Raw genomic sequence first — 25,421 nt, 5'->3', positions numbered from 1 at the left:
AAGTACCTGTCATGGAAGAAGCCTGTGACAAAATTCCAGTAACTCAAGTAAAAACTGGAATCTTAGTAAGCCAAGTGTGACTGTGGGAGAGAGCATCTACAAAATCATTCTCTTGGACTGCAGACTGAGCCTCTTATTTGCTTTGACTGAAATTATAAACCGTGGAGGCCACACTGCTTCCTTATTTGCAGTACTGGTAAATTGCAGAGAGATTTCAGCACCTTCACAGCCACTAGCAGATGATGGAGGAATTTTGCTCTTCCAGTAACAGGTACATATTCACACCTGGTGTCTTCACATGCTCAATTTTGCCTTATTTCAGTAAAGACACAGCCGAAATGCTTCATATCTACATCTTTACACTGCTGAAAGAAAACATGGTGGGAGGAAAATAAATAGAAAAAATGTTCTGTGAATGCCTAATTTGCAACTCCTGAGTCCTGACTCAGTGAGATTACAGTGCCCCCTCTGCAGCTTTAACTCAATACAAAGGTAGCACCAATCAGAGAAGAGAACCATGCACAATCAGACTTACAATGAACTCAAGTGCTGAAGAATAACAAGAAAAGATGAACAACCTATTTGTTCCCAGTCAGATCCACAGATCTTCCTGGGCATACACATACCCGGGCGTTGCATACCTGACTGACAGCAATTGCAGGAAATGAAGTACGTCATTCTTGTTATCCACATAAAATACAAGGTTCTCTTTGGAATCTTACTAAATTCTTGGTCTTAATAGCATTCTGGGGCAATGAATTGCCCTCCAGGGTCAATACATTTGTGTCATGAGGTTGTTTATACTGAAGCCAATCACCTGCAACAATTTGGTCAATTGACCTTGTAGCCGAAACAGCCTGGAGTTTCTCTGCTGCTTAGGCAAAAAATGACCATTGAAACCATGTGACCATTGAAACCAGGGCCATTCTGGTATCCTGCATGTTGGTGGCAAGTGTACAGATCACTTTAAGAACCTACCTAGAGATCAATCTAGGTGGCTCTTGATCTGCAAGAAGGCCATGTCCCTTTCGGAATTGCCACAATGATGGTGGTTGCAATGAGTTCCACAGCAATTACATGTGCTGCTAAAAAGTTCAAGGTTTATTTTATTTAAATCAGTTTCAAATTTGCCACCTCAGTTTCACTGAATGTCCCATTGTTCTTGTACTACGAGATAAAGAGAACAGAATCTCCTGATCAACCCTCTCTAGAGCCTTCATTATATACTTTTATCACATAACCTCTTGTTCATCCCCTTTTCAAGGTAAAACAGTCCCAATCTTTCAAATCTCTCTGCCCAAGAGAACGAGTAGGGGCATGGAAAATCTCTCACAATCCTTCTCCAAATCCCCTTGAGTTCCTTCCTGATATGGGATGACAAGTACTGAATACAGTATTCCATGAGGGTGAACCCTTGATTTCTATAATGGTATTATAACATTTTCTGCATTATTTTCCACCCTGTTCTTTAAAGACCATAACATTTTGGTTTTTTGACCACAGCTGCACATTGAGCAGAGGTCTTAGTTGAGCTGTCCACAGTAATGCCCAGGTCCCACCTCCTTCCCCCCCCCAGCCCCCCTCAATTGATATTATTAATTTGGAGCCCTGCAAGGTATATTAGTAATTCAAAATTTCCCCTCCTATGTGCTTTAGCCTTGCATTTATCAACACTGAATTTCATCCTCCAGTATATTAACCAAGCCCCTCACAGTCTTCTCAGCACTTGACTAAACTAAATGATTTTGTTATCTCACTTTCCAAATCTTTAAAAAAAAACATTCAGCATCAGTCCAATACGGAGTCTTGAGGCACCCTGCTGTTCACCTTTTACCAAGATGAAAACTGACCATTTATTTCTACTGTTTCCGGGGGAAGGGGGGAGATGCAAGTCAGTTTGATCCCCAAGACTACAGAGATTCTTTAGTTGCCTTTTCTGAGGGAACTTTGTCAATGGCCTTTTTAAAAAAAGTCTTAATAAATTATGTCAAATTATCTTCCCTTCATCCTCTATTTTACTGACATGTTCAAAGAATTCTGAGAAATTAGTGAGACATGATTTTCCTTTACCGAAACTGTGCTTGTGAGACCCTATCATATCATGATCATCCAGGTGTTTTGTTATTCGATTTGTGATTGTTTTGAGCACTTTACCAGATACAGATGTAAGGCTTACTAGTCTGTAATTTGCTAAATCACCCTCAAGCTGTTTTTAAAATATTTATATTTACTACCCTCCAGTCACCCAAGATAGTAGCTGATTTTAATAAGCAATTGCATATTTTTGCTAGCAGCTCAATCACTTAATTCTTTATTTCCATGAGAACTCTTTGGTGGGAGGTTTCACCAGCTGGACCTGCTGACTTATTGCTTTGCCATTTTTATCGTTTTCTTCCAACACCTCAGTTTCCGACATTGCCTGCTCTCTTCTGGTAACAAAGGTGAGGTATCTCCCCAGCATCCTCTGTAGTGAAAACTGATGCAAAGAACTCATTTAGCTTCTCACCAATGTATTTATCTTCCTTAATTGCCTGCTTTAACCTCTAGTGATCCGGTGGATTCTTTCACAGGCTCCCTGCTTCTGATGTACTTACACAACTTCTTCTTGTTATGTCCTTTAGCTATTCTCTTCCTAATCCATATTAGCCCTCTTAATTTCCCCCTTATATATTGCCTGCAGTCATTTGAGCTCCAGCCTATGGGCTTCACTAACATAAGATTTCCAAATTTTGGAGGATCTCTCTTTGGCTCAATTAATGTCTTAAACTTTGCCATGTAGCCATACTGGTTTATTCTTTCCTTCCTAGTTCTTTTCTTTTGTTCAGAGGTATTCCTGCCTCCTGAAAGTATTACTGTATCCTGAAGCAGCATCCATGCCATATCTAAGGTTATTTCTATATTGCAATCATGGGTTATGATTGCAACTCATGTACATATACCCAAACTAGCTTTAATCTAGCCAGCTTAGGTACCGGAACAGTGAAGCCTGAGCAGCACACGCTTCAGCCAGAGCTACCTGTCCAAGTAATTACCCAGGGTTAAGGGTGCACTTGCACAGTCCACACTGAGGGAGCTTCACTGTTGATGCCTGAGGTGAGCTAGATTAAAGCTAGCTCAGGCACCGCTATTCAAGCGACAGTCTTACCCCGTGATTGCAGTATAAATGTGCCATAAGGATTTGTGTTTCCTTTTACTTCCTTGTGATAGTTCTGAACTGCAGAAGGTATTGGATTCTGCGTTTGAATGGAGGCATTCCAGGATAGCACAGGAATTTACAGCTTGGAATAATTCAGCACAGCCTGATTTAGCAGCAGCCATGACAGCCAGGGCATTGAGTCACAAGAACTCCATGTGTCAGAAGCCGTCTTCATCTGCCCATATTTTCTGCTACTGATGCTTCAGTTTTCTTCCTGCTTTTTCTATCACTGGTCATCTGAGAACCACAGACTCTAGGGAAGGAGTGGGTGCTTTCAGGCCAAAGAATGAGTGAGTCACTATGATCGTTACTTGTTAATTTCTAACTCTTTGGTGGAGCAGAGTTACCTGTAAGCCTCAGTGCTGCACTAAGATGCATTACTTCCAGCTACCTGTGATCCCAAGCAGCCAGAGTTTGGCATGCAGCACTATTCCAACCAGGCACCCGTTCCCATGGCCACCCAAGACACTGCCTTTGAAGGAGTTTGTGTAGCGCCAGCCGTGTGGAGACTCTCCCTATGGTGGAGGAGTCCCCAGATAGCTAAATAAGCTAGCTTTATAGCTCCTTTACAGCTGAGCAAGTCATAAGCCATAATGGGGGCCAGGGTCTGGCTTGTTATCTACAATTTAAAATTTTGTTCTCCCTTTAACACACATCTTAATAATAAAAACAGCAAAATGTTTTCAAAATACATGTGTCTTTTCCATTATAGCAAAAGCTCAAGGAGCTTGGCTTGTTTAGCCTAACTAAAAGAAGGTTGAGGGGAGATATGATTGCTCTCTATAAATATATCAGAGGGATAAATACAGGAGAGGGAGAGGAATTATTTAAGCTCAGCACCAATGTGGACACAAGAACAAATGGGTATAAACTGGCCACCAGGAAGTTTAGACTTGAAATTAGACAAAAGTTTCTAACCATCAAAGGAGTGAAGTTTTGGAATAGGAAGGAGGGAAGCAGTGGGGGCAAAAGATCTATCTGGCTTTAAGATTAAACTCGATACATTTATGGAGGAGATGGTATGATGGGATAACGTGATTTTGGTAATTAATTGATCTTTAAATATTCATGGTAAATAGGCCTAATGGCCTGTGATGGGATATTAGATGGGTGGGATCTGAGTTACCCAGGAAAGAATTTTCTGTAGTATCTGGCTGGTGAATCTTGCCCATATGCTCAGGGTTTAGCTGATTGCCATATTTGGGGTCGGGAAGGAATTTTCCTCCAGGGCAGATTGGAAGAGACCCTGGAGGTTTTTCGCCTTCCTCTGTAGCATGGGGCATGGTTGACTTGAGGGAGGCTTCTCTGCTCCTTTAAGTCTTTAAACCATGATTTGAGGACTTCAATAGCTCAGACATAGGTGAGGTTTTTCGTAGGAATGGGTGGGTGAGATTCTGTGTCCTGTGTTGTGCAGGAGGTCAGACTAGATGATCAGAATGGTCCCTTCTGACCTTAGTATCTATGAATCTAAGGTTAGATTTTCATAATGAATCAGGACAGTAGATTTTCCTAGGCTAGTGGCCAAATGCATGCAGATGTGCATTGCCATATTGGCAGCATATATGTAATCTCAAAAATAAGAACACATGAAAAGTTGACTCATTGTACATGTATTTAAGGCTATCACATAAGCATACATGCTAATATGTTCAATAGCCTACACTGAACAAGACGGCACATGTGCGTGTCGTCCATTTCTCCCTGAAACTTTGTGAATATGACATAATAGGAACTTAGCTACTGCATGAATTATTATAGTTTTGGGCATTATATCTGATCTGTACATAGCTAAAAATGATACTTTTACCATTTACCAAGAATTATTTCATCACTGAACATTGCCTTGTGTGGTCACTAGCTCCTAGACCTAGGACCACTGCAAAACTTGTTAAATCCCATTGTTTATGCAGTGCATGCTGTCAATGTTCATCAAAACAAGCACAGATTTCAGTTTTCTTCAACAGATTACAGTGCTTAGTTACAACTGATCGCAATGACTTCTTCGGTTTGTTCCTATAATGTCTCCAATAGCTGTCCTGTGCTTAGGACACTGAGTAATGTTTTAGCCATTAGATCACGACTCCCATGATATGTTGATCAACTGTCACTAGAAGTAGAGATCACTTCAGAAGATTCAGAGCATCATTTAAAGCTTAGGTGCTTATCTGGAACTCCACACAGACAGTATGGACCGGGGACCGACAAATCCTCCCAACAATGGGGAGTAGAAAGCTTTCACTGGTGAGCAGGTGCTCTCCCAGCATTTTCTGGGACAGATCCTCAGCTAGTGTAAACTGAAGTACCTCCTCTGAAGTTAACTGAGGTTTGCTGATTTACAGCAGCTTGGGATCTGGCACACTCTCTCCCTCTCTCAAAGATTTTTTTCTGGGACTATAAATGCATTATAGGTGGAGCTATACTTATCTAATATTTTCAATATCAATATAAATGAAGTCAGAAGTTAAACTTTACTGTTTACATCCATTAAAAGGAGAAGTCCATGAGGGTACAATAGAGTCTAGGGCACACCAAATCCTGAAGCACAATTACCAGGACATTTGGTATGTCCCGGATTCTATTCCCACCATGGCCTCCAGGTTCAATATGGAGAGTAACAGGGCTCATCTTGGCCCAGCGTTCAGTGGTTGGAAGTCTTTAAGAGAGGGAGCATGGAAAGTGGGGAAGAAGCACTGAGGGCAATGAGCAGCCTGCCACCCAGCAGCAAGGGTCTGTAATCTGACCTCCTGCCTGCCAGACCCTCCTGCATCTCAAATAAAATTGCACGCCTGAACCTCCCAAACCCTTCCCACAGTTAAGTGGCATCGTTTCAAAAGAACTAAAACCTCTAGGATCTGTTGCATCAAATACCTTTATTTTTATGTCAATAAGAAGGGGATCTAACTATGGTCCTTGTCTCTTTCAGGTTTACAAAAGTATCAATCTTGCCGCTAAAAAAATACCAGGCCTTCAAGGAAGACACATAAGTAGACACCAAGAGTACCACTAGAATGCCATAACCAGGAGTGTCAAATCAAAGCTATACCCAAAGCTATACAGTTCATCTAGTTTCCTAAAATCAAAGGTTTTCCCCAGGAAGCATTTAGGCTGAACTGACATCAGCCTGGATAATTTCTCTTTAACCCTTCGGGCATTGGCCAAACTTGAAATGTTAGGCACTTTAGAACTGGACTGTTTCCTGGGATTCCCTAAGGCTATCTAGAGATCACTGTGGCAGGAAGGGCCAGGTCGAGGGTCCGTTAGCTTCCTTTCCCACCCCACCCCTAAATGAGACCCATAGCCAAATTCCAGCATGCATACATACACAAAGAAAACAGCATCTTCTGGACTACCACTTCTAATCCATCTCTCATAACTCTGAAGCAATAAAGAGGTACCTTATGCATGTGGAGGTGAACCCCAGGATGGGGCAGGGTGGAGAGAGATGTTGGTAAAGACCCCAGAATAGCTGCAAGCAATGAGGCATGTCTGTGGCCAAGACAAGGTATTCAAGAAGCATGACTTTCTGGCAAGGGGGGGAGCATCAGGGAGGCCTCTGTGGCTTATCACAGGGGAGGGTTCTGAGGTAGGAGGGGAGAATGGGATAGACCAGGGCAGAGAGGGAGCCAAGGAAGCGGCTGTGAAGAGGAAGAGGGACAGCAGTTGAGTTAACTTAGCTGCTGTACTTCACCTTACACTCTTACGTCTGAGTGTTTTAAGGGTTAAATAATCATAGCTTTATTATATGTTTTAAATTAAAACCACCTTAGTCTATGCCTTACTAGATAAAAAATACACACTAGTCAATTAAAGGATTGTTTCTAGTAAGATATCTGGCAAAATGTCCAAGGCTAGAAGCATCTTGTTCCATCACTGGTGATCAAAGAGTGCTATTAATTAGCCACCCTCATTGAAAAAAGTTCCTCTGGGCTAAGAACAAGCATGAGAAGAAGCTTTAGCCCAAAGGGTAATTTTTTCCTCTCTTTTTGGAAAGCTCTACGCCACTAAAGATGGAGTATACAATAAGTGCTTTCTCAAGCATTACTGCTGTAACATACGCACAATGCCAAAAAAAGGTTATAAGTATTTACAACTAAACCTCACACCACAGAAAGAAATGAAGCATAAGCATCTAGTCAAGAGCCCAAAAGGCAGAACAAACAGCAATTGACAGGACAAGATCTGTCTCTCTTAACAGACATGGTCTCAGCATTCTAATGCACAGATGCTGGACTCAAATCTAATTAGGCTATTAACATATTTTAATGGTTCTGGTCACATGCAATTCTGAGAGAGGCGATCTCTAGTGACAATTTCAGGAAAGAACACTGTGGGCCCAACTCTAATCTCATTTACACTACTGTAAACCAGGAGTAACTTTACTCCAGTCAGTGGATTTATTCCAGTGAGACTGGAATCACGTCCCATTTATAAATCTACAACCAGAAGCAACAACAATAGGTAAGTAAAACAAATCACAAATTCAAGCCACATGCAACTATTGTCCTTCTTAGAGTTTGGAATGTTACCTCCCACAGCCCTAATTCCACTCAATTTAGGCCTTATTTTAATTGTAGAGTAGATTGGGAATCTTCTGATAAAACTGTCAGAAAATGCTGATTCATTAAAACTGAAACTTGTGCAGACACGTGTCAGTTTTGACAAAACTTAAGGGAGACACCAAGGAAGACAAAGCATACCCCACCTCAGAATAGCCCCATGGTCAGGGCACTCATTTAATCTGTGGGAGACCCAGCCAGGTGCAAGTACAATAACCATTAGGCTACTGACAAAAGATGTGCCTGCCCTCTAGCATCCCCTAATGGCCAAGGCAGCTCGGCCACACCCTGCCTTAATTTCCCCACTTGGACTCTTTACAAACTCCACATGGGCTCTTTTCTTTCAGCAACATCCTGGTTTATCATCATAAATTGTCCCAATCAAAATAAAGCCCTCAGAGTCCAAATTTCATCCTTCCCGGCCCTACCTGGCTGGAGTAGTCTTCTACTCCCAGGAAGAAAAGGAGTACTTGTGGCACCTTAGAGACTAACAAATTTATTAGAGCATAAGCTTTCGTGAGCTACAGCGTAGCTCACGAAAGCTTATGCTCTAATAAATTTGTTAGTCTCTAAGGTGCCACAAGTACTCCTTTTCTTTTTGCGAATACAGACTAACACGGCTGCTACTCTGAAACCTACTCCCAGGGAGTCTGCTCTCGGCTCCAGCCCTCCTCCTTGGAGCTGAAATTGTAATTTAGGCCAGCTGCAGAGCCTCAGCCAGCTTCTCCTCCAGCTGGCCCTTTTCCCCCACTCAGCCCTTTCACCCTGAGAGTAGGAGGGTTCAGCAAGCAGACTTTCCCTCTTGCTCTGCAAGAAGAGCTGGTAAATATACAATCTTCAGACAGCTGGCCACGACTGGCTGGGGGAGGGGGAAAGTGCCCCACCCACTCTACCAGGCTCCTGGTCCTAGGCCCTCAGCCCTTAAAGAAAGATTAACCTGGGTTTCCCCGCCACACCAGGACCATCTTCTCCTGGGATGATCTTCTGCTTTCCCAACACCTAGCTCTGCCTTTCTTAGGACTCCCAGGACTTAAAGGGACACTCCACAGAACAAGTGTTACCTTGTCACTAATCCTTACTACCCAATAGGGGACGATCACCCTATTACAGCTATTCTGGAGTGTGCTGCTCTCTTGGGGTGTTGGTTTTTTTAAACACAAAAAGTTTCATAAGATCTTAGTTTCATCCTGACGCAGAATGGGAAAATTTTTGAAATCTCAAATATTTTGCAGGATAGGAAAATCATTTCCCATTCTGTTCTATTTAAATTTTTCTGATACAATCCTCAGATATTCCTTAATTTTAGGTCTACACAAAATATTCCATATTGCCCATTACACAAAGATACTGTATAGTTAAAAACCCAAAGGAAGCTAAACTTAACTAGTTACAGATGTGTCAAACTGGGGGGAGGGGTTGTTTGCACACACGCCTCTCTAGTCAGTGTTCTGCGCCATAACCCAAACTATATAAATTTCACCCTGCATGAAACTCCGGAACTGAATGCATTAGTGGCAGAGGAGAAATCAGATCCTAAAATGAATTATTATTTTGCTATTTAAATTGCATAGTAGTCAGAGTGATATCCCACTGCAACGAAAACATGACATTACATTTAATCTAATTTTGGCTAGGTATGCAGTATAGTGGCAATATGTGGTTTCTGTAATTCGCACACTTCTAGTAAGTGTGCAGAAAATTGCCGAAACCCAAGATTCACTATCCACATTTACTCAATGTCTCCACTGAGAAAGTGACACTGACACACTAGATCGATTCCAAAAAGCAGCTAACCTGCGCCCCACCACACGCACACAGACACACACCACTCCTTTAAAATGCAATATTAGTATTTACTCTGGCTTCAGGTGTCTCAGAATTATAGAGTAACACAACACGACAAAAAACAATTCAAATGAGCAATCGGAATTTCTACCAAACAAAATTCCCTCACTACAGGCCCAAATCTGCCTAGTGCTGCACCGACTTCAACTGAAGTTGAGGGCTTTCAGCAGCACACAGGATTGGATTGTAGGTACGGAGAGAGAGAAAGAGAGCGAGCAAGCAAGAGAGAGTGTACAGAGTTTGACAACTGAATTCCATACTAGAGTGGTTTAGAGCAGCTCAAGTGGTTAGAAGGGGAGGCGGGGGGGGGGGGGGCCAGGAAGATTACTTTTTTAAAAAATGTGAACTAGAAAAGAACCTGCTATGAGGCACCAGGGCAGCACGGAAGGAATAAAAGGAAACATTTCATTCAGAATTAGTGGGTGTAGGAATATCGAGCTGGGAGGAGAACGTTTTAGACATTTTGAAATTGTATTTACTGAAGGGCCTGATCCCTAGAGGTGCTGAGCTACCACAGCTCCCATTCACTTCAGTGAGATTTGAGGCTGCTCAGCACCTCTCAAGAACTGGAGTCCTGCACACCTCTGCCAACAGTTGCTCATCCTTTACCAGTGCTGCTTCTAGTTCATTTGCTTATCTCACTCATCTACCATGCTGAAAAGATTCCACCCAGTTAGAGAATCACCTTCCATTCAATGACAGGAATTGCTGCACTGAGTCCAAATATAGCACAGTCAGAAACAGCAAGTGGTGCTACGTACAGATGAGCCACTTCTGCAGGGAAAGTTAAAGAGACAGCAGAACTCGAGGCTGTCATGGCAACACGGGTAGCCGTCTCCATTCCTCTTTTCCCAGCACACAACTCGGCGGTGTTTCAGTGGAAGAGCTTCACCAACTAGAATTTTCACAGCCTGACAAAAAATAAACACTGGGTGAATATGAAGTGGCTAATAAAAATCCAAGTGGCATAGTTTTACGTTCAGAGAGTTTCCCAAAAAGAACTTAGTCTGGGCTTTTCAAAGGCAGTTAGGCCAACTCCCACGGACTCCTTTCTTGTGACACTGGAGAGAAATCTTAACTTCCAGTGAACAATCATGATGGCAGAATATAAAGGGTTGCTTTTTATTTAGTTAATTACAGTACACGTGTTCCCTACTTGGATGACTTACAGATAATAAACCGCAGCAGCTGCACACCTACAGAACGAGCCGTGTGCATGCGTCAAAAGAGTCGACTCCCTCCTCTCATGCTGAGGCACGGCTTGCACCTGCCAACGCTATTTGTCTTTAGATTTTATTTAGATTTTATTACTGTAAAAGTCAGATACTTCGGCAAGTTTAGTTGTGATGATTTAGCAAAATGGTTCTCAACCTGCGGCCCAATCAGCACAGAGCTGGGGCCCATGTGACATCCTCAGGGCCATACAGGTAGTATTGGATGCGGCCCACAATGGTAAATAGGATGAGAACCACCGATTTAGTGCTTGTGCAGTAGAACTCAAAAAGCCAGAATGTGTACAGGTAGAGCAGCACAGACGGGCTGCGACTGTGCTATGTATTTATACACAGCCCCGCACAATGAGCCCCCAGTCTCAACTCAAGCCTCTGCATGCTATAGATAGACAATAATACATGCTGTCAACAAAAGCCTTCCCTGATTGACACCCCAAGAAATTCCTTGACTTCAGGAAGGCTACATGGGGTGTGAGAGAGAAAGATTTGGTCCTATGAGCCCCATTCTTTCCTTAGATTTCACACACAGCTTCCACAGGATTGCATAAAAGTACGAGAGAGCAAAACTGGGTCCTAGAAATATAAATGGGGGAAGTATGTTACCCCCATATCATATATCCAAAAACACTAACCTGTTCTAAATGGCCCCCAAAAGTAGGCATCTCTGGACAGAGTGCCATTGTCTGGGAGACAAAGGAAAACATTATGTAACCCTCTACTCCACTAGGTAGCACTAACCAATGTGCAGAAAAGGGTAGGTTCTCAGGTCAGATGCCATAAATCTCATCAGTTCCTCCCGTTTGATGGCGTATGGCTTAGGTGTCATCAGTTAGTGGTATTGCACAGGCTGCATCCAGCTCTTGAAAGGACACATACCAAACAGGAGTCACCTTCCCTTTGAGAAGAATGTCAATGTACAAAAAACTTTAAACAGCCAGAACTCCCAGCATAAGGCACCAAAGGGGAGAAGTTCAGTGGGAGAAAGGAGCCTTTACAACTTCCAACACCCAACTGGGCTCAAGAGCTGCACTTACAAGAAACTGACATCAGGAAAGCCAGCCACGATTACAGACGTGTGCCCAGGGGTTAAGTCAACACTCTGGGCATATCCTCAGCTAGTGTAAACTGGATTCGTTCCATTTGCTTCAGAGCGGAGGGCTTACACAAGCAGAGGGTTTGGCCCAGTATTTTCCCACAGCTACTTGTTCAATGCCAAGCACTATGCTCTATCTGTGCCTGCCTGCTCCTCTCATTTCCCTCATTTGACTCAGCTCGGCATTGTCTTCTCACCGGAGGCTCAAGCCCTCAGATGTGCTTTGGGAGGAGGAATGTTGATCTGTTCCTTTGTTTTGCTAAAAAAGTTCCAAAATTTTGGCTCTCTTTGAAGATGCCGATTCAGGGAGAAGATGAAAGGAAAATTAGCCTCATTTCACAAGTTCCAACATGACTGCTTCAGCACAGTTGCACCAAAAAGAAGTGGATCTCTGAAGAATAAAAGATAGGAAAGAAGAGCCAAGTACTTGAGAAAAAGGAAACAGATTTTAAAAAAGCATTGTGCACATAAATCACCACATCAGAAATCCAAGCCAGTGGATCACACACTGAAGAAATCCATACACTGATTATTTCCTGTACTCTGATTTCATTTGCTTGAAGATTATTAACTTGTTGCAAAAAAACCAAACAATCCCTATAAAAGGGAAATATTTTGCAACACTTTTTTAAACACATTTCATTTATTTATCTCAGGGCCTTTCCTGAAACTATTCAGAATTTAAAAAGCAGAAAAAAAGAAACAGGACTGATTCATTCTTAAGCAGAGAAGTTGATTATCACTGCCCATTCCCAGGTGCAAAAACATTTCTGCTAATGTAATTAATTCACTACTTAGAGTAAAAAGCTACCCAAACACACCTGGCCCTTTTCAAAAAGGATGTAATATTGTATTAAAGTAAACAAGTTAAGGACATGAACACTTAGAGCCATCAGAAAGTTCCTCAGTTTAGGCCTGGTCTACACTACAAACTTAGGTTGACATAAGCCACTTTAAGTCAATCTAATAACGTGTGTGTCCACTACGAAGTTCCTTCAACTGACCTAAGTGGCCTGGAAAGTCTACTTCTGTTCTCCACCTCTGTGAGAGGCATAGTGCTTGATTCGACATCCACAGGTCGACCTGAGGATAGCGTAGACACTGCACTGTGTAATTCGAATGAATTGGCCTCCAGGTGGTGCCCCACAGTGTTCCGCTGTGACCGCTCTGGAGAGCGCTTTCAATGCCACTGCACATCAGCCAGGTACACAGAAAACAGACACTCCCCTGTTAAAGCCCTGGGAACTTTTGAATTTTCATGTCCTGTTTGATCAGCATGGAGAGCTTGCCAGCACAGCTGACCATGGAGACCCAAGGCCGCAAACGCGCTCCAGCATGGAGTACCAACGAGGTGGTGGATCTTATTGCTGTGTGGAGAGAAGAGTCTGTGCAGGCAGAGCTCCAATCCAGCAGTAGAAATGCTGACATCTATGCCAAGATCACGCGGGGTATGGGGGAGAAGGTGCCGTGTGAAAATAAAAAAGCTCCAGCAAGCCTACCAGAAGACAAGGGAAGCGAACAGTCGTTCTGGTTCTGCCCCACAGACATGCCGCTTTTATGAGGAGCTGCATGCAATTCTCAGCAGCAACCCCCACCACTACCCCAAAACGCTCATTGGAGACCTCCCAGGAGCCCCGGATGACCTCGAGCAACAATGAAGAGGATATTGTTGATGAGGAAGAGGCAGCGGCCGAGGAGAATGTGAGGCAGGCAAGCGGAGGATCCATTCTTCCCGACAGCTAAGAACTGCTCTTAACCCTGGAGCCCATCCCCTCACAGGACCAGTTGATGGCAGAGCGTGACGCTGGGGAAGGCACCTCCGGTGAATACACATTTCCAGTCAAACTGTAGGGGTTACATGTTATTATTTTGTATGTTTAATCTGAATAAAAAAGTAGGTGTAGTGGGTATTGATGGCCACTCCAGCTATGCAGAGGGTGCTCTCTGAAAAGACAGTTTATGTGCACGAGGATGGCCCAGGAATCCTCCATGGAGATCTCTAGGAAACTTTCATGGAGGTTCTCTGCAATCCTTTGCAGAAGGTTTCTGGGAAGGGCTGCCTTATTTCATCCACCACGGTAGGACATTTTCCCATGACACTCCAGTATTAACTGTGCTGGCATCATTGCAGCAAGCAGCATTGCAGCATATAGACCAGGTCTGTACCCAGACGCTTGCAGCATCTGCTTCCTTGCTGCTGCTGTTACCCTCAGGAGAGTGATATTGCATAGGGTCACCTAGGGGAACCAGGGGAAGTTTTCAATGCTAGCCCATACACCTCCAACAATTCAACAAGTAATCCGCCCCCCGTTTGGTGAAATCTGGGTCAGACAACCACGCTTTCTGAAACGTGCCAAGGTTGTGGTTGGAAGGGATCACCATGTATGCAAGCATCATTGAAAAAAAGGGGAGGGGTGGCAGCTTCTTGTTTGTCTCCCTTCCCCCACAACCCCGTGCCACTTTTGTAAAAAACAAACTATTTGGGGAGCTTTACACTGGTGCCTGTCTTCAAGCACCATCCAGGTTGCTAGGGGAAAGGGGGCTTTTCTCAAGTTCCAACCTCTGACCCCAAGGACGTTGTCACAAAAGCAGCACCACAAGCCCTCTCGCCCATGCCTCATGGCCTTACTCACTGAGACTGGAGCAGCAAACCAACTCCTGCAATAGCCTACGGTTGTGATTATGTTGAGACTTGCAGGGAAGCGTATTGAGGGGTGGTTTTTTTTATTCAAAAAAATTCAACTTGCACCAGAAACAATGTATGCACTGTCAATGCTACCCTTGTGCTTTGCATTCTTTGCAGCTTGCCTGTCAGCGCATCCTCCACACTGGGCCAGAGATTTTCCCAGATTAGAAGGTGGAAAAAGACGACTCGGGAGGACATGTTCTATGAGTTGATGCGTGCCTCCAAGAGTGACAAGATGGAGCTCAGCACATGAAAGTTTACACTGTCTGACAACGTGCAAATGGACAGGAGAGCATGTGGGGAACAGGAGCGTGCTACGCAGAAAAAGATGCTGCAGATTATGAAGGAGCAATCGGACATGTTGAGGTTCAAGACAACTGGATGTTACATCCCTCTGTAGCCTATGCTGAACCTGCTGCCATCAACGCCCAGTTCCACATCCTCCTCCCACAGACGTCCTGAGGTGGGAGTTCGGTATCCCTTGCACTCAGCACCAGGGGAGGGTACAAGGACCAGAAGGCACTTATTCCCACACATCTGTAAGCAAGCTGTCCTTGTTTCTCCCCCACCCCCCCCCCCACCACATACACACAGTGCTATCAGCCCTTTTGCCCCACGTTATCTTACTTTTCTTTGCTGTCTCTGTGTGTTTGTGTGAATAATAATATGTAACAGATTGAAGAAAAAAAGCTCTTTATTCGTTCAACACATAGTGGTTGGTGGGAGTGGAGTTTACAGGGAGAAAATGCAATGAAGGGGACAGTTTGGTAAGGAACACCACAGATAAGGGTCATATTGCTCTGGCTCATTGCTGAAACTGGTTTTCAAAGGCTCCTGAATGTGCTCTTCTTATTGCCCTGGTGTCTGGCTGCTCCAAATTGGTTGCCAGGCAATCTGCCTCAAACCCCACCTCCACTCCCACCCCAGCGGAAACTTTTCTCCCTTTGGTTCACAAATATTATGGAGCACACAGCAATAACAATGGAGATATTGCTCTCACTGAAGTCTAACCTAGTAAGCAAAGTGACCTTTTAAATGTCCAAATGCACATTCCACCATCATTCTGCACTTGTTCAGCCTATGCTTGAACCAGTCCTTATTGCCGTCCAGGCTGCCTGTGTACGGCTTCATAAGCCATGGAAGCAAGGGTTAGGATGGGTCTTGCAGAATCACGATTGGCATTTCAACATCACCACTGGTTATTTTAGTCTGGAAAGAAAGTCCCTGCTTTCTGAACAGATCTGTGTTCCTAAAGATGCGCACACCATGCACCTTTCCCAACCATCCCACGTTGATGTCAGTGAAACGGCCTCTGTGATCCACCAATGCTTGCAACACTATTGAGAAATACCCCTTTCGGGTTATGTACTCTTTGGCAAGGTGGTCTGGTACCAAGATAGGGATATGCATTCTGTCTATTGCCCCACTGCAGTTAGGAAACCCTATTGTGGCAAAACCATCTGCTATGTCCTGCACGTAGCCCAGAGTCACTACCTTCTTAGCAGAAGTCTGTTAATGGCCCTGCAAACTTGGATCACAACAGAGTCCCTGGTAGATTTACCCACTCCAAATTGGGTGACCGATAGCAGTCTGGCATTGCAAGCTTCCACAGAGCTATCGCCACTCACTTCTCCACTGTCAGAGCAGCTCTCATTTTAGTATTGCTGCACTTCAGTGCTAGGGAAAGCTCTGTACACAGTTCCTGGAAAGTGGCCTTACCCATTCAAAAGTTCTGCAGCCACTGCTGGTCAACCCATAGCTGCATAACAATCCAGTCCCACCAGTCAGTACTTGTTTCCTGGGCTCAGAAACGGTGCTCAACCATGTCAAGATGATGCGTGACTGTTGCCAGCAACTGTGAATTGCTCCACTCTATGTCTTCTAGCAGGGCTGCTTGCGTGGCATCACATTGCTCCATGCGGCAGCTCCTATATCAGCTGTGTAAATACTGCATATAACGCATGAGGTGTTTGTAATGCTCACAACAACAGTGTACAGCTGAGCGGGGCCCATACTTATGGTGCTATGGCATCCAGGCTTACGAAAAAAGGCGCAAAAAAGGCTTGGTTTATTTGCTGTTGATTTCAGGGAGGTAGAGAGAGAGGTAAGTGCATCATGGGAGGCTAACGCCACGTTCCCATAACCACCCACTCCAATGTTTTGGGCCCCTAAGGCACTGCAAGCCCAACCCAAAATTCCACTCAGTTACACGCACTGTGGGATAGCTACCCAAGTGCAGTGCACCATGCATCAATGCAAGCCCTGTCAGTGAGGATGCACTCCGTAGACACAATGAGTGCAGTGTGGACATGCAAGATGGACTTGCTTAAATCAGATGCTCGATGTTGACTTATATGAAGTAGACTTAACTTTATAGTGTAGACATGGCCTTAGTGTGCTATTTAGGAGAACTGCTGTGTGTGTTTTGCACTGAATGGCCCCTAACTGCTTAACATAAATTCGGATACATTTACATTTTATTATTTGCTCTTCCACTTTCCTATTTCAGGACTTTGTGTCAGATCTCTTATATTCATTGCCAAGAATCTTTAGTTATCCATGCTACAGATTGCTGGAAACACAAGATGAAAACACATATACATTTTGAGTTCTATGGAAGAAAACAATATTTCTGAAGAAATCATGCTTCTTATATCTATGCATACGTGTGCTTCACTAAGGGAATGAAAATTCCATATATTGTAGTTCATTGGATTAAAAATTATATAATAAAGGCCAGAATTTACAATCCCATGAAAAAAACCTATCTGATGGGAAAAGAGGGCCCAGAAAACCCTGCAAGATCAACTTTGCAATGTTTCTCATTAATCCTCCCTCTAGGGGATAGAGCATATGGTGAGATATACGGAGAAGGCAGATGGTGCACTATGCACTGGGCTAGTTCTGTCTATGCTTTCCCTCAGGAAGGGCAAAAACTCAATCCCACCAATAGAGTCATCAACCGCAGCCCTGACAGCATGACTCCTTGAAGAATTAAAGCTTTTTGGCCACCTCCCCTTTTTCGTTTAATTTTGCTGCATCCAATGACTATATTATCTGCTTTCCCTAAATTATAGCTCCAGCAGACACCATCCGACAGCATGTCTGTATCACTTTTCTAGGTGTAAGTTTGTAGTATTATGCAGGCATACCCATGGATTGGGAGGCACCTTGCTATCACCTCCCCTTAACAGGAGGAAGCCTTACCTGTGTCTGCTGTGGGTCAGTTCTCCAACACCACCAAGATCCAGCAACACAAACTCTACCTTCCAGGCCTCTGCAGGCCCCTCTCTCTCTCTCTACCTCTCTTGCCTCAGTCCTCTGAGCATCTCCCTGGAGTGGTCAGCCCCTGAGCCACAGGACACTCACAGAATTCTCAGATCCTCTATTCTCAAAGGAACAGACCACAGCTTACCAGTTACACCGTAGAATGCAGCACTGTTTAACACACAGTTCTTAAATTTATTTGTAGAGAAAGCAGGTCAAAACGTATAGAGTGAAGAAGAGAGAGTCAAATGATAGCAAGCAAACTATTGGAAACAAAAGGTTACGTAGAAAATAAAACCCTAACACACATACTAAAGCCTAAACTTAACTAATAAGACACTGTCATGTCAGAGAGAGCAAAAGATCACTCAAGATCCTTCCAGTGTGTTACAGCCATGCCTGGCTTTGATCTTCTGTTCATAAAACAAGCACGCTGTCCTCTTGCCTCCTCAGTGGAAAGATCCAGAGTTTTCCTCTGTCCTTACAGCTATTGTCCAAAAATCCAAAGGGTGGGGCATGTTCCCACCCCACCCCCCAAGTAGCCAAAAGGGCTGTTCTCTGGAGTCTCAGCTTTCATTTTTTCACGTTAGAGTGTGTATAGCTGTTACAGGTTTGGAAAACATCTTAAACATGACCTGAGTATAACTGACGACTGACATTTGCTTGAGTTTGCAGAAAGCGTGAGACAATCGTTCTGAGTATTAAATACCCCGTTCAATAAAATGGGTGGCAAGTCAAACAAGGATAATTGAGATTTCAGTATTAACTATTTCACTGCTCATCAAAGCACGTAAGAAAGTAAAGGAAATATGTCACACCTACTTCAAGTGACTGCTTGTTTAGCAATGAAGGTTAATGGGTTCATTTTCCTGATAGAGGGCTCAGCTTTTGAAATCTGAGGCTCAATTATGGAAATATTTTATTGGAAATACAATTAAATGCAAAAAATTCACAATTTTTGGAAGGACGCAGCCCAAAGCATTGACGCCTTCCAAGCTGAAAATGAACCACTGACCCTGCAGATTAATTTTCTTGTAATTATGCTGGAGGACTTGACAAAACCGAGCCACATGTTAATCTCTTATGCAAAAATCTTGCTTTACCAAGCAGAATGGAAATTCCCAAACCCACCCACTTTTGAAGACTGAATCACTGAAATTTCAAGTCGCAACACAAGCGAAAAAGAACTAGTATGTATGTAGAAAGAGAAGCAGCATTAAAAGACATGAAAATGTTGAACTCTGAGCATAATCAAAAGCTACGTCCTCTCGCGATTCTTTGAGATTCCGAAGACGTATCCATTCCTCAAAACTATATTATTAGGATATCTATCTTGTACAGATTTTATCCTGCAACTATGTGGAAGAAGAAGAAGAATTTTTAGACATCTACCTCAGTCCTGCCATTTGGTTTTTCCTCAGGAATGTTTTTTTCCAAGTTCTGATTCAAGTGGCTGGGAGGGAAAAGAAGGTGAAGACTGTAGGAAAATGAAGTAACTTACCGAAAAAGCAATTTCACTGGGACACAATGGCCACTGTAAATTATTCCTAAGCAATGCTGTTGGAGTTTATTTATCTGATGAGCAAATTATTTATCTGATGATTTATCTAGTGATGAGCAAAAGTCAAAATTCATAAAATAAACCTTTAAATATTCTGATGTTTATCCACACACACACAGGCCTGCTGTACAGCAGTACTGTACATACTGCACCATTCTTTAGAATGGTATTGTCTGCTCCTCTGTGTGTCCAGCTCAATTTGTTGGCCAGAATGGAAATAGAAGAGGCTAAAGTCCTGCTATACCTCTAGTCTGTTTGAGGCAACGTATATCACGGAGGAGAAGTCGATGTAGATCTGAGTGGGAGCAGACTCCTTGCCTCCTACCCACTTCCTTTCCGCCTGCCTCCGTGGGAGCAGCCAGCCAATTCACACAGGAAGAGCCTATTAAAGGTACAAATGGCAGTTCAGTGCTTAACTGCTCCTGGTTTTCTGTGGGATTTAGAAACCTATCTGCCATTTGTACCACTGAAGATCTCCTGTAATCACAGTAAACACCATACAACCTGCATTCAGTACTGGAATTATGCTAACCACACATGCTATAGAGTCCACAGCCCCGATCAGTGCTAGAAAGGAGATAGTGGAGATCCAGTCTCTGACTATCCCTCTATCGACTTGCTCTAGTTCAATTTACTTCCTTATGTATTGTCACAAAAAAAATCCTTAAAACCATCCGCATACACGTAAACTCCCTCTGCCCAAAAAATAATTTTGTTGTCGTTTATAGATGTTCCATTTAACATTACACATGTACAACTGATTTGGCATTTCCTGTATTTCCATCCACTGAAATATATGGAAAGAATTAGTCTGCTAATAAATGCAGGGTCCTGGTGTTTAATTCTTTCCACTCTATTTCAGTGGGCGGATTTACAACACTAAAACCCAAGGCAATGTTCGAAAAAGAAACATTTTTTTCTTTTAAGTTCCATTTTTGTGGGTTGCTTTTTATATATATATAAAAACCACAACATTTTATATATATAAAAAGGAGGAAGAGAAGAGTCAAGGACCTAGTTTTGCCCTCTGTAGGGAGACATTTGTATCCCATAAAACTTACTTAAACGCATTTGTTTTTGTAAGAGAAAACTGATGGCATCTTTTGCGTGTGTACAAAGCGTGTAAAACCATGGAGCTGGCTATGGCTATGTAAAAGGGAAGATGAAAAGCTTTTCCCCAATGCCCTATATGTTGCTGACTTGCTAGCTTGAGCAAAAACTGAAATGAGATTTGCAGTTATCCTTTGCATGTCTTGGTATCGCCTAGAGTCTGCAAATTGATAGTGCATGAGGGTACTGCAGTGCCCATTCAGAATCCCATTTGAATTGCCTGGGGCACCACATGCCAGTGACTTTCAGTACAGTAAGATTAACCATTCAAGTGTAATACCATAAGAATTTTTAATTTGGCAGTAATTAATGAATATGTATCTTACTTCTGATATCTCTAATGAACATCTATGTGGACAGTGCAGTATTGTATAATCATGCATAAGTGGTACTTCAGTTAACTTATACACTAGATCATGACTTGATCAAATTCCAGAGAGAGCTGTTGCTTTCATTTGTTTGCTTAATGCAAGTAAAATACAAATCAGTAAGGCGTTAAGATGAAGAATTAGACTGTCCAAATGGACAGAAAGAGAGGCAAAACAGAAAGGAAAAAAGCCAAGTATATGATATGATCAGGTATCCAAGTATCCACACAGCAGCATGCGCTTTCACAACTCTAAGTAACAGATGGGGCAGGACAAAAAAAACAAAAAAAATCAAATAAAGCCACACTCATGCCTAAACTTCTCCTGTTAGAGATTTTGTTTTCCAATCTTTTGAGACTAGATTGGCTCTTCTGCCAAGAAGTACACCTCAAAGTCTTTACAAAGTAAAAACACTATTGCATAAGAAAAAAAAAAGAAAGAAAAAGAGTGGCTCCTTGTCCATAACTTCCTGCAGAGACGCCTTAGTACCACCAACCCCTCCCTTGTCCGCTGGAAGGATGCTATTTATGTAGTCCCCTTAAATCCCAGCATGCTTTACCCCAGCTAGAACTCATGTCACAGCTGCTCAGGGAACTACATTTCCCAGTAATCACATCTGCTGGATCTCAGGAAGAGACTGGCTGAGATGACCTTGTCCATGACTACTGAAGGGAGAGGAGTTACAGCCCATCCTACTCATAGAACCTCAGTCTTGTGCCCTAAAAAACAATCAGCAGTATGGGTTGTTCCTCCAAACCACCTCCCTGACATCATATCTTCTCTCTCAGTGATCACGTCTCTGTCCCACAGGTATTGTTCCTGGCACAGGAACATACTAGCCAAAGAAGTTTCCTCGACTCAAACCTTAAAGTGTGGATGTACCTGTTGCCATGGCTTGTAATAGATAGAATAAATAAAAGATTGATGCATTGAGTATTATAATTGTTGCTGAAATAACATCTTTTAAAAGGCAACTTTTCAAACTTCCTCAATCTTTTACATGAAATAGACCACAGACCTAGAGATTACACTCAAAAACAAAGGTTTCAGAGTAGCAGCCGTGTTAGTCTGTATTCGCAAAAAGAAAAGGAGTACTTGTGGCACCTTAGAGACTAACAAATTTATTAGAGCATAATAGCTCACTTCAAGCTGTAGCTCACGAAAGCTTATGCTCTAATAAATTTGTTAGTCTCTAAGGTGCCACAAGTACTCCTTTTCCTTTTACTCAAAAACAAAGTTCATTTCGGCTCCCATCCATATTCCTGACCAGGATTTTGAAAGAAAGGTAATAGGGAGGGTCTGCACAAAGAAGCCATCTCAGATTTTATAAAAATGTCGGAACGTGATTTTTAGATGCTAGTTTGCACTATATTATGCATCCAGCTAGAGAGAAAGTGATAAATAAAAATTGGAAGTTCTTCATATTAAATTATGAGTCCTAGTTTATTAATTCCAAGGTCTAAATATCTGGTGTAAACATCAGCATTATTAGGCAAAATGGACTATATCCTGAGGATAAGTTTATATCCCCCTAACTAACAGAGCTAATGTGTGGTAACTAGTGTTGTAACTGTCTTCTCCAAAGCACCTTTCTCTGTAAACCCCATATGCACTGATGGAAGAATAGCATGTCCAAAGATCAATTACCCACAGCATCTGAAAAATCAATGTTCTAATAAAAGAGCAAGCTCTTGACGTCTCTCTCTCCATATAGATTTGTTAGTCTTGCCTTTTATCCTCATATGTTCTTGTACTTTGATGAGTACAAGTTTACTTCATGGTGATGAACAGACCTATAATGGACTACCTAAGATTTATAATCTAGATGGTAGAATTATGACATTACACTTGCCCAAATGCTGCACCTGTTATTATTGGAAGTAACACCTACTGTAAGTACGGGTGCTGCAAAATAAAAGGAGAAAAGGGATTTTCAAATCACTTAGGGAAGTTAGGTTCCCAAATTCCACTGAAATGCAAGAAGACCTGGGATCCGAACTCAGAGACCTCTGAGAAGTCCCAGCCTTAAAATCCGGGGTAAGTGATTTTTCTGCAAGAAACAAGTTACAGTCAATATCAGCGTGAAGGTCCAAGTTAATTTAATATCAGCCCTGCTTTAGTCCATGATATAATCAGGATGCAAGCAGGGAAATTGATACTGCTTAATCATTTGTTACACCAATTTTATAGCTGGGCTCCCCTTATGTGTCTATATTTTTTAAATTGATGTTTTAAAAATTAGGGGCTCTAAGGTATGTGCGGCCTTACAGCAACTTGACTCCATCTCTTCCACACCCTAATCTTCAAACAAGTTTAAGAAATCATAAACTCTCACCTGCCCAACCTGCACATTATAAATATCATAAAAAATTATCAAGCGGGCTCTTTCCCCCATCACACTTTGGATGTTCTATGAAATGCATCCACTTACTTTTGCTGGGTTCTTTCAGAGAGCCGTGAAGCCTCTGCGGCTGCTTTCCTTGCTTCAAACTCTTCCCTTTTCAGAACCTCACCGCTTCCCCGGAATCCCAGCTCCACCAGCTGGCGAGCCATCTCCTCATTCTGAAGGAACAAGGAAGAGCCAGCTGTTTCTCAGAAAACAATAATTTAACCACCACCAACACAAAAAAAATCTCTTGAAAAAAGGATTTTTTTTTACTTGTAAAATTAAAAGTTTACAAGCCAGGAACAAGCTAGGTATGGAAACATCATTTCAGGTTAGCATCCATCCCTTCTATCAGTGATTTTTCATTCCCTTATGTCCACACCATCCTTATTATGACTACGTGAAAAGGATAGCCCCATGAAGCAGAACAGGAAATAAAGTCTCCGGATGGGTAAATAAAGATTTCTAGTTGTGTCTAATCAATTTCTACAGTTAAAGAGCTGCGGATGCCTCACTGAAAGCTTTGGGGAAAGACATTCTATTTGGAGAAAACTCTGTTTATACATCATACTTTGTGCTGTTTTTTTAATTGCAACTATTTCTGTTATTAAAATATCACCTCTACAGTAGAAATGTCCCATCTCTGGGAAATGGCAAGGAGTTCAGTCCCCTAAACATATAGAAATCTCAGGATCTATGTAGCTCTCCAGCCACTTGCAGGGGCAAGGAGAATTCAGGGGGCAGTGCCGGGTCTCTGCACAGCACCCTGAACTCCACATTCCACCATAGCTACAAAACACTACATAGTTGGATGCCCAAAACTTCAGCTGGAGGTTGTTTGTAGCTGTATAAAGAAGAATGGAGCTGCAGCTCTGATCATACACAACTTGGGGGGTGATTTACATTCAGAAAGGGGATAATGCAATACCCACTGGCTACTCCCTGGCGCCTTCATCTCCATTTCTAGCTTCCCAGGACTGTGGTGCCAATCTGAAGAAGTACCCATAGAACTGAGAGCTAAGGGTCAGAATGAATCACAGCTGCTGTTCTGTCACTGCAAGTGTGTCCCCTCATTTGGTGCATTTTGCTGCTCCCTTTTCTGCAGCGCTCGCAACCCCATAAGCTCATCTATCCATAAGGTCTAGAAGGGGAAAAGCTGGGAGGAAAGGGAAAGCATATATAGCCTGAATGTTCAGTCCTTACACAGATAAAACTTCATTTAAGCTGTAGGTTAGACCCAATGAGCACATACTTTTGTAAAACACAACAGTCACCATCCCACATCTGCTTCGGTATGTGTGTCCTCCTTTCCTATAGTATGAGCTGCTAAACAAAATACAGGTTTCAGAGTAGCAGCCATGTTAGTCTGTATTCGCAAAAAGAAAAAGGAGTACTTGTGACACCTTAGAGACTAACAAATTTATTAGAGCATAAGCTTTCGTGATGCATCCGATGAAGTGAGCTGTAGCTCACGAAAGCTTATGCTCTAATAAATTTGTTATTCTTTAAACAAAATACAAAAGTGAACTAATGCTTCCACCTAGTGGCAAGAGACCAGAACAATCTATCAACAGACAGTTCATATACTTGAGTCACAATAGGTAAGAAGATACTTCCCTCTGTTCCGTGGTGCAGAGGGGAGAAAATCAAACAGAACTAGGGAGTAACAGAGGAGGGAACAAAAATATGGGATGGAATCCCCCCTGGAAGTTAGTGCTGCTCCTCACACTAGCTTCTGAGCCACTGGTTCTCATTCCCTTTGGAGGATGGCAGAAGAGCCTAGCTGTGGACCAGGAGGCTAGTGGCAGCACAGGCAATCAGCTGACCTTCCTGCCCCTCGTAGGAGAGCTTGGGATACAGAGCACAGGAACAGGCACTCCATATGGGCGTTCCAGTGATTCACAGGGGTGGGATTTCTTGTGGATTCTTGGGTTGGGTGTGTTGGTAGATCTCTGACCCTTCAGTGTCTCTGCTAATCCATCCCCCTGAGGGAATAACAGGTCCCGATTCCCACTTGCGGAACTAATTGAGTTCTAAATTAGTTTTTTCCCCTCTTCTGCTGCTTTTTATGTTACAGGGAAGGGATGACACACAAAACACCTATATGGGTACCTGGATGGT

At 42.9% G+C, this 25,421-nt stretch overlaps 1 protein-coding gene across 4 annotated transcripts in view; it reads right to left on the bottom strand.

The window, feature by feature from the left end:
- Positions 1-25,421, bottom strand: part of CFAP299 (cilia and flagella associated protein 299) — a 398,009-nt gene that overhangs the window by 352,086 nt on the left and 20,502 nt on the right. For 3 of the 4 annotated variants that reach the window (XM_043513216.1, XM_043513215.1, XM_038401014.2), the window contains one exon: positions 23,346-23,476. In XM_043513216.1, the coding sequence (XP_043369151.1) occupies positions 23,346-23,467 (122 nt within the window). In that variant the 5' untranslated portion in view covers positions 23,468-23,476. Of the gene's footprint in view, positions 1-23,345; positions 23,477-24,552; positions 24,593-25,421 lie in introns of those variants that run through there. The other variant, XM_043513217.1, reaches the window with a different exon arrangement.

This window comes from Dermochelys coriacea, chromosome 4 (genome assembly GCF_009764565.3).
Source record: "Dermochelys coriacea isolate rDerCor1 chromosome 4, rDerCor1.pri.v4, whole genome shotgun sequence".
Classification (NCBI taxonomy): domain Eukaryota; kingdom Metazoa; phylum Chordata; order Testudines; family Dermochelyidae; genus Dermochelys; species Dermochelys coriacea.
Note: the sequence above shows the minus strand (reverse complement) of the source record. Positions and strands in the feature narration are given on the sequence as shown.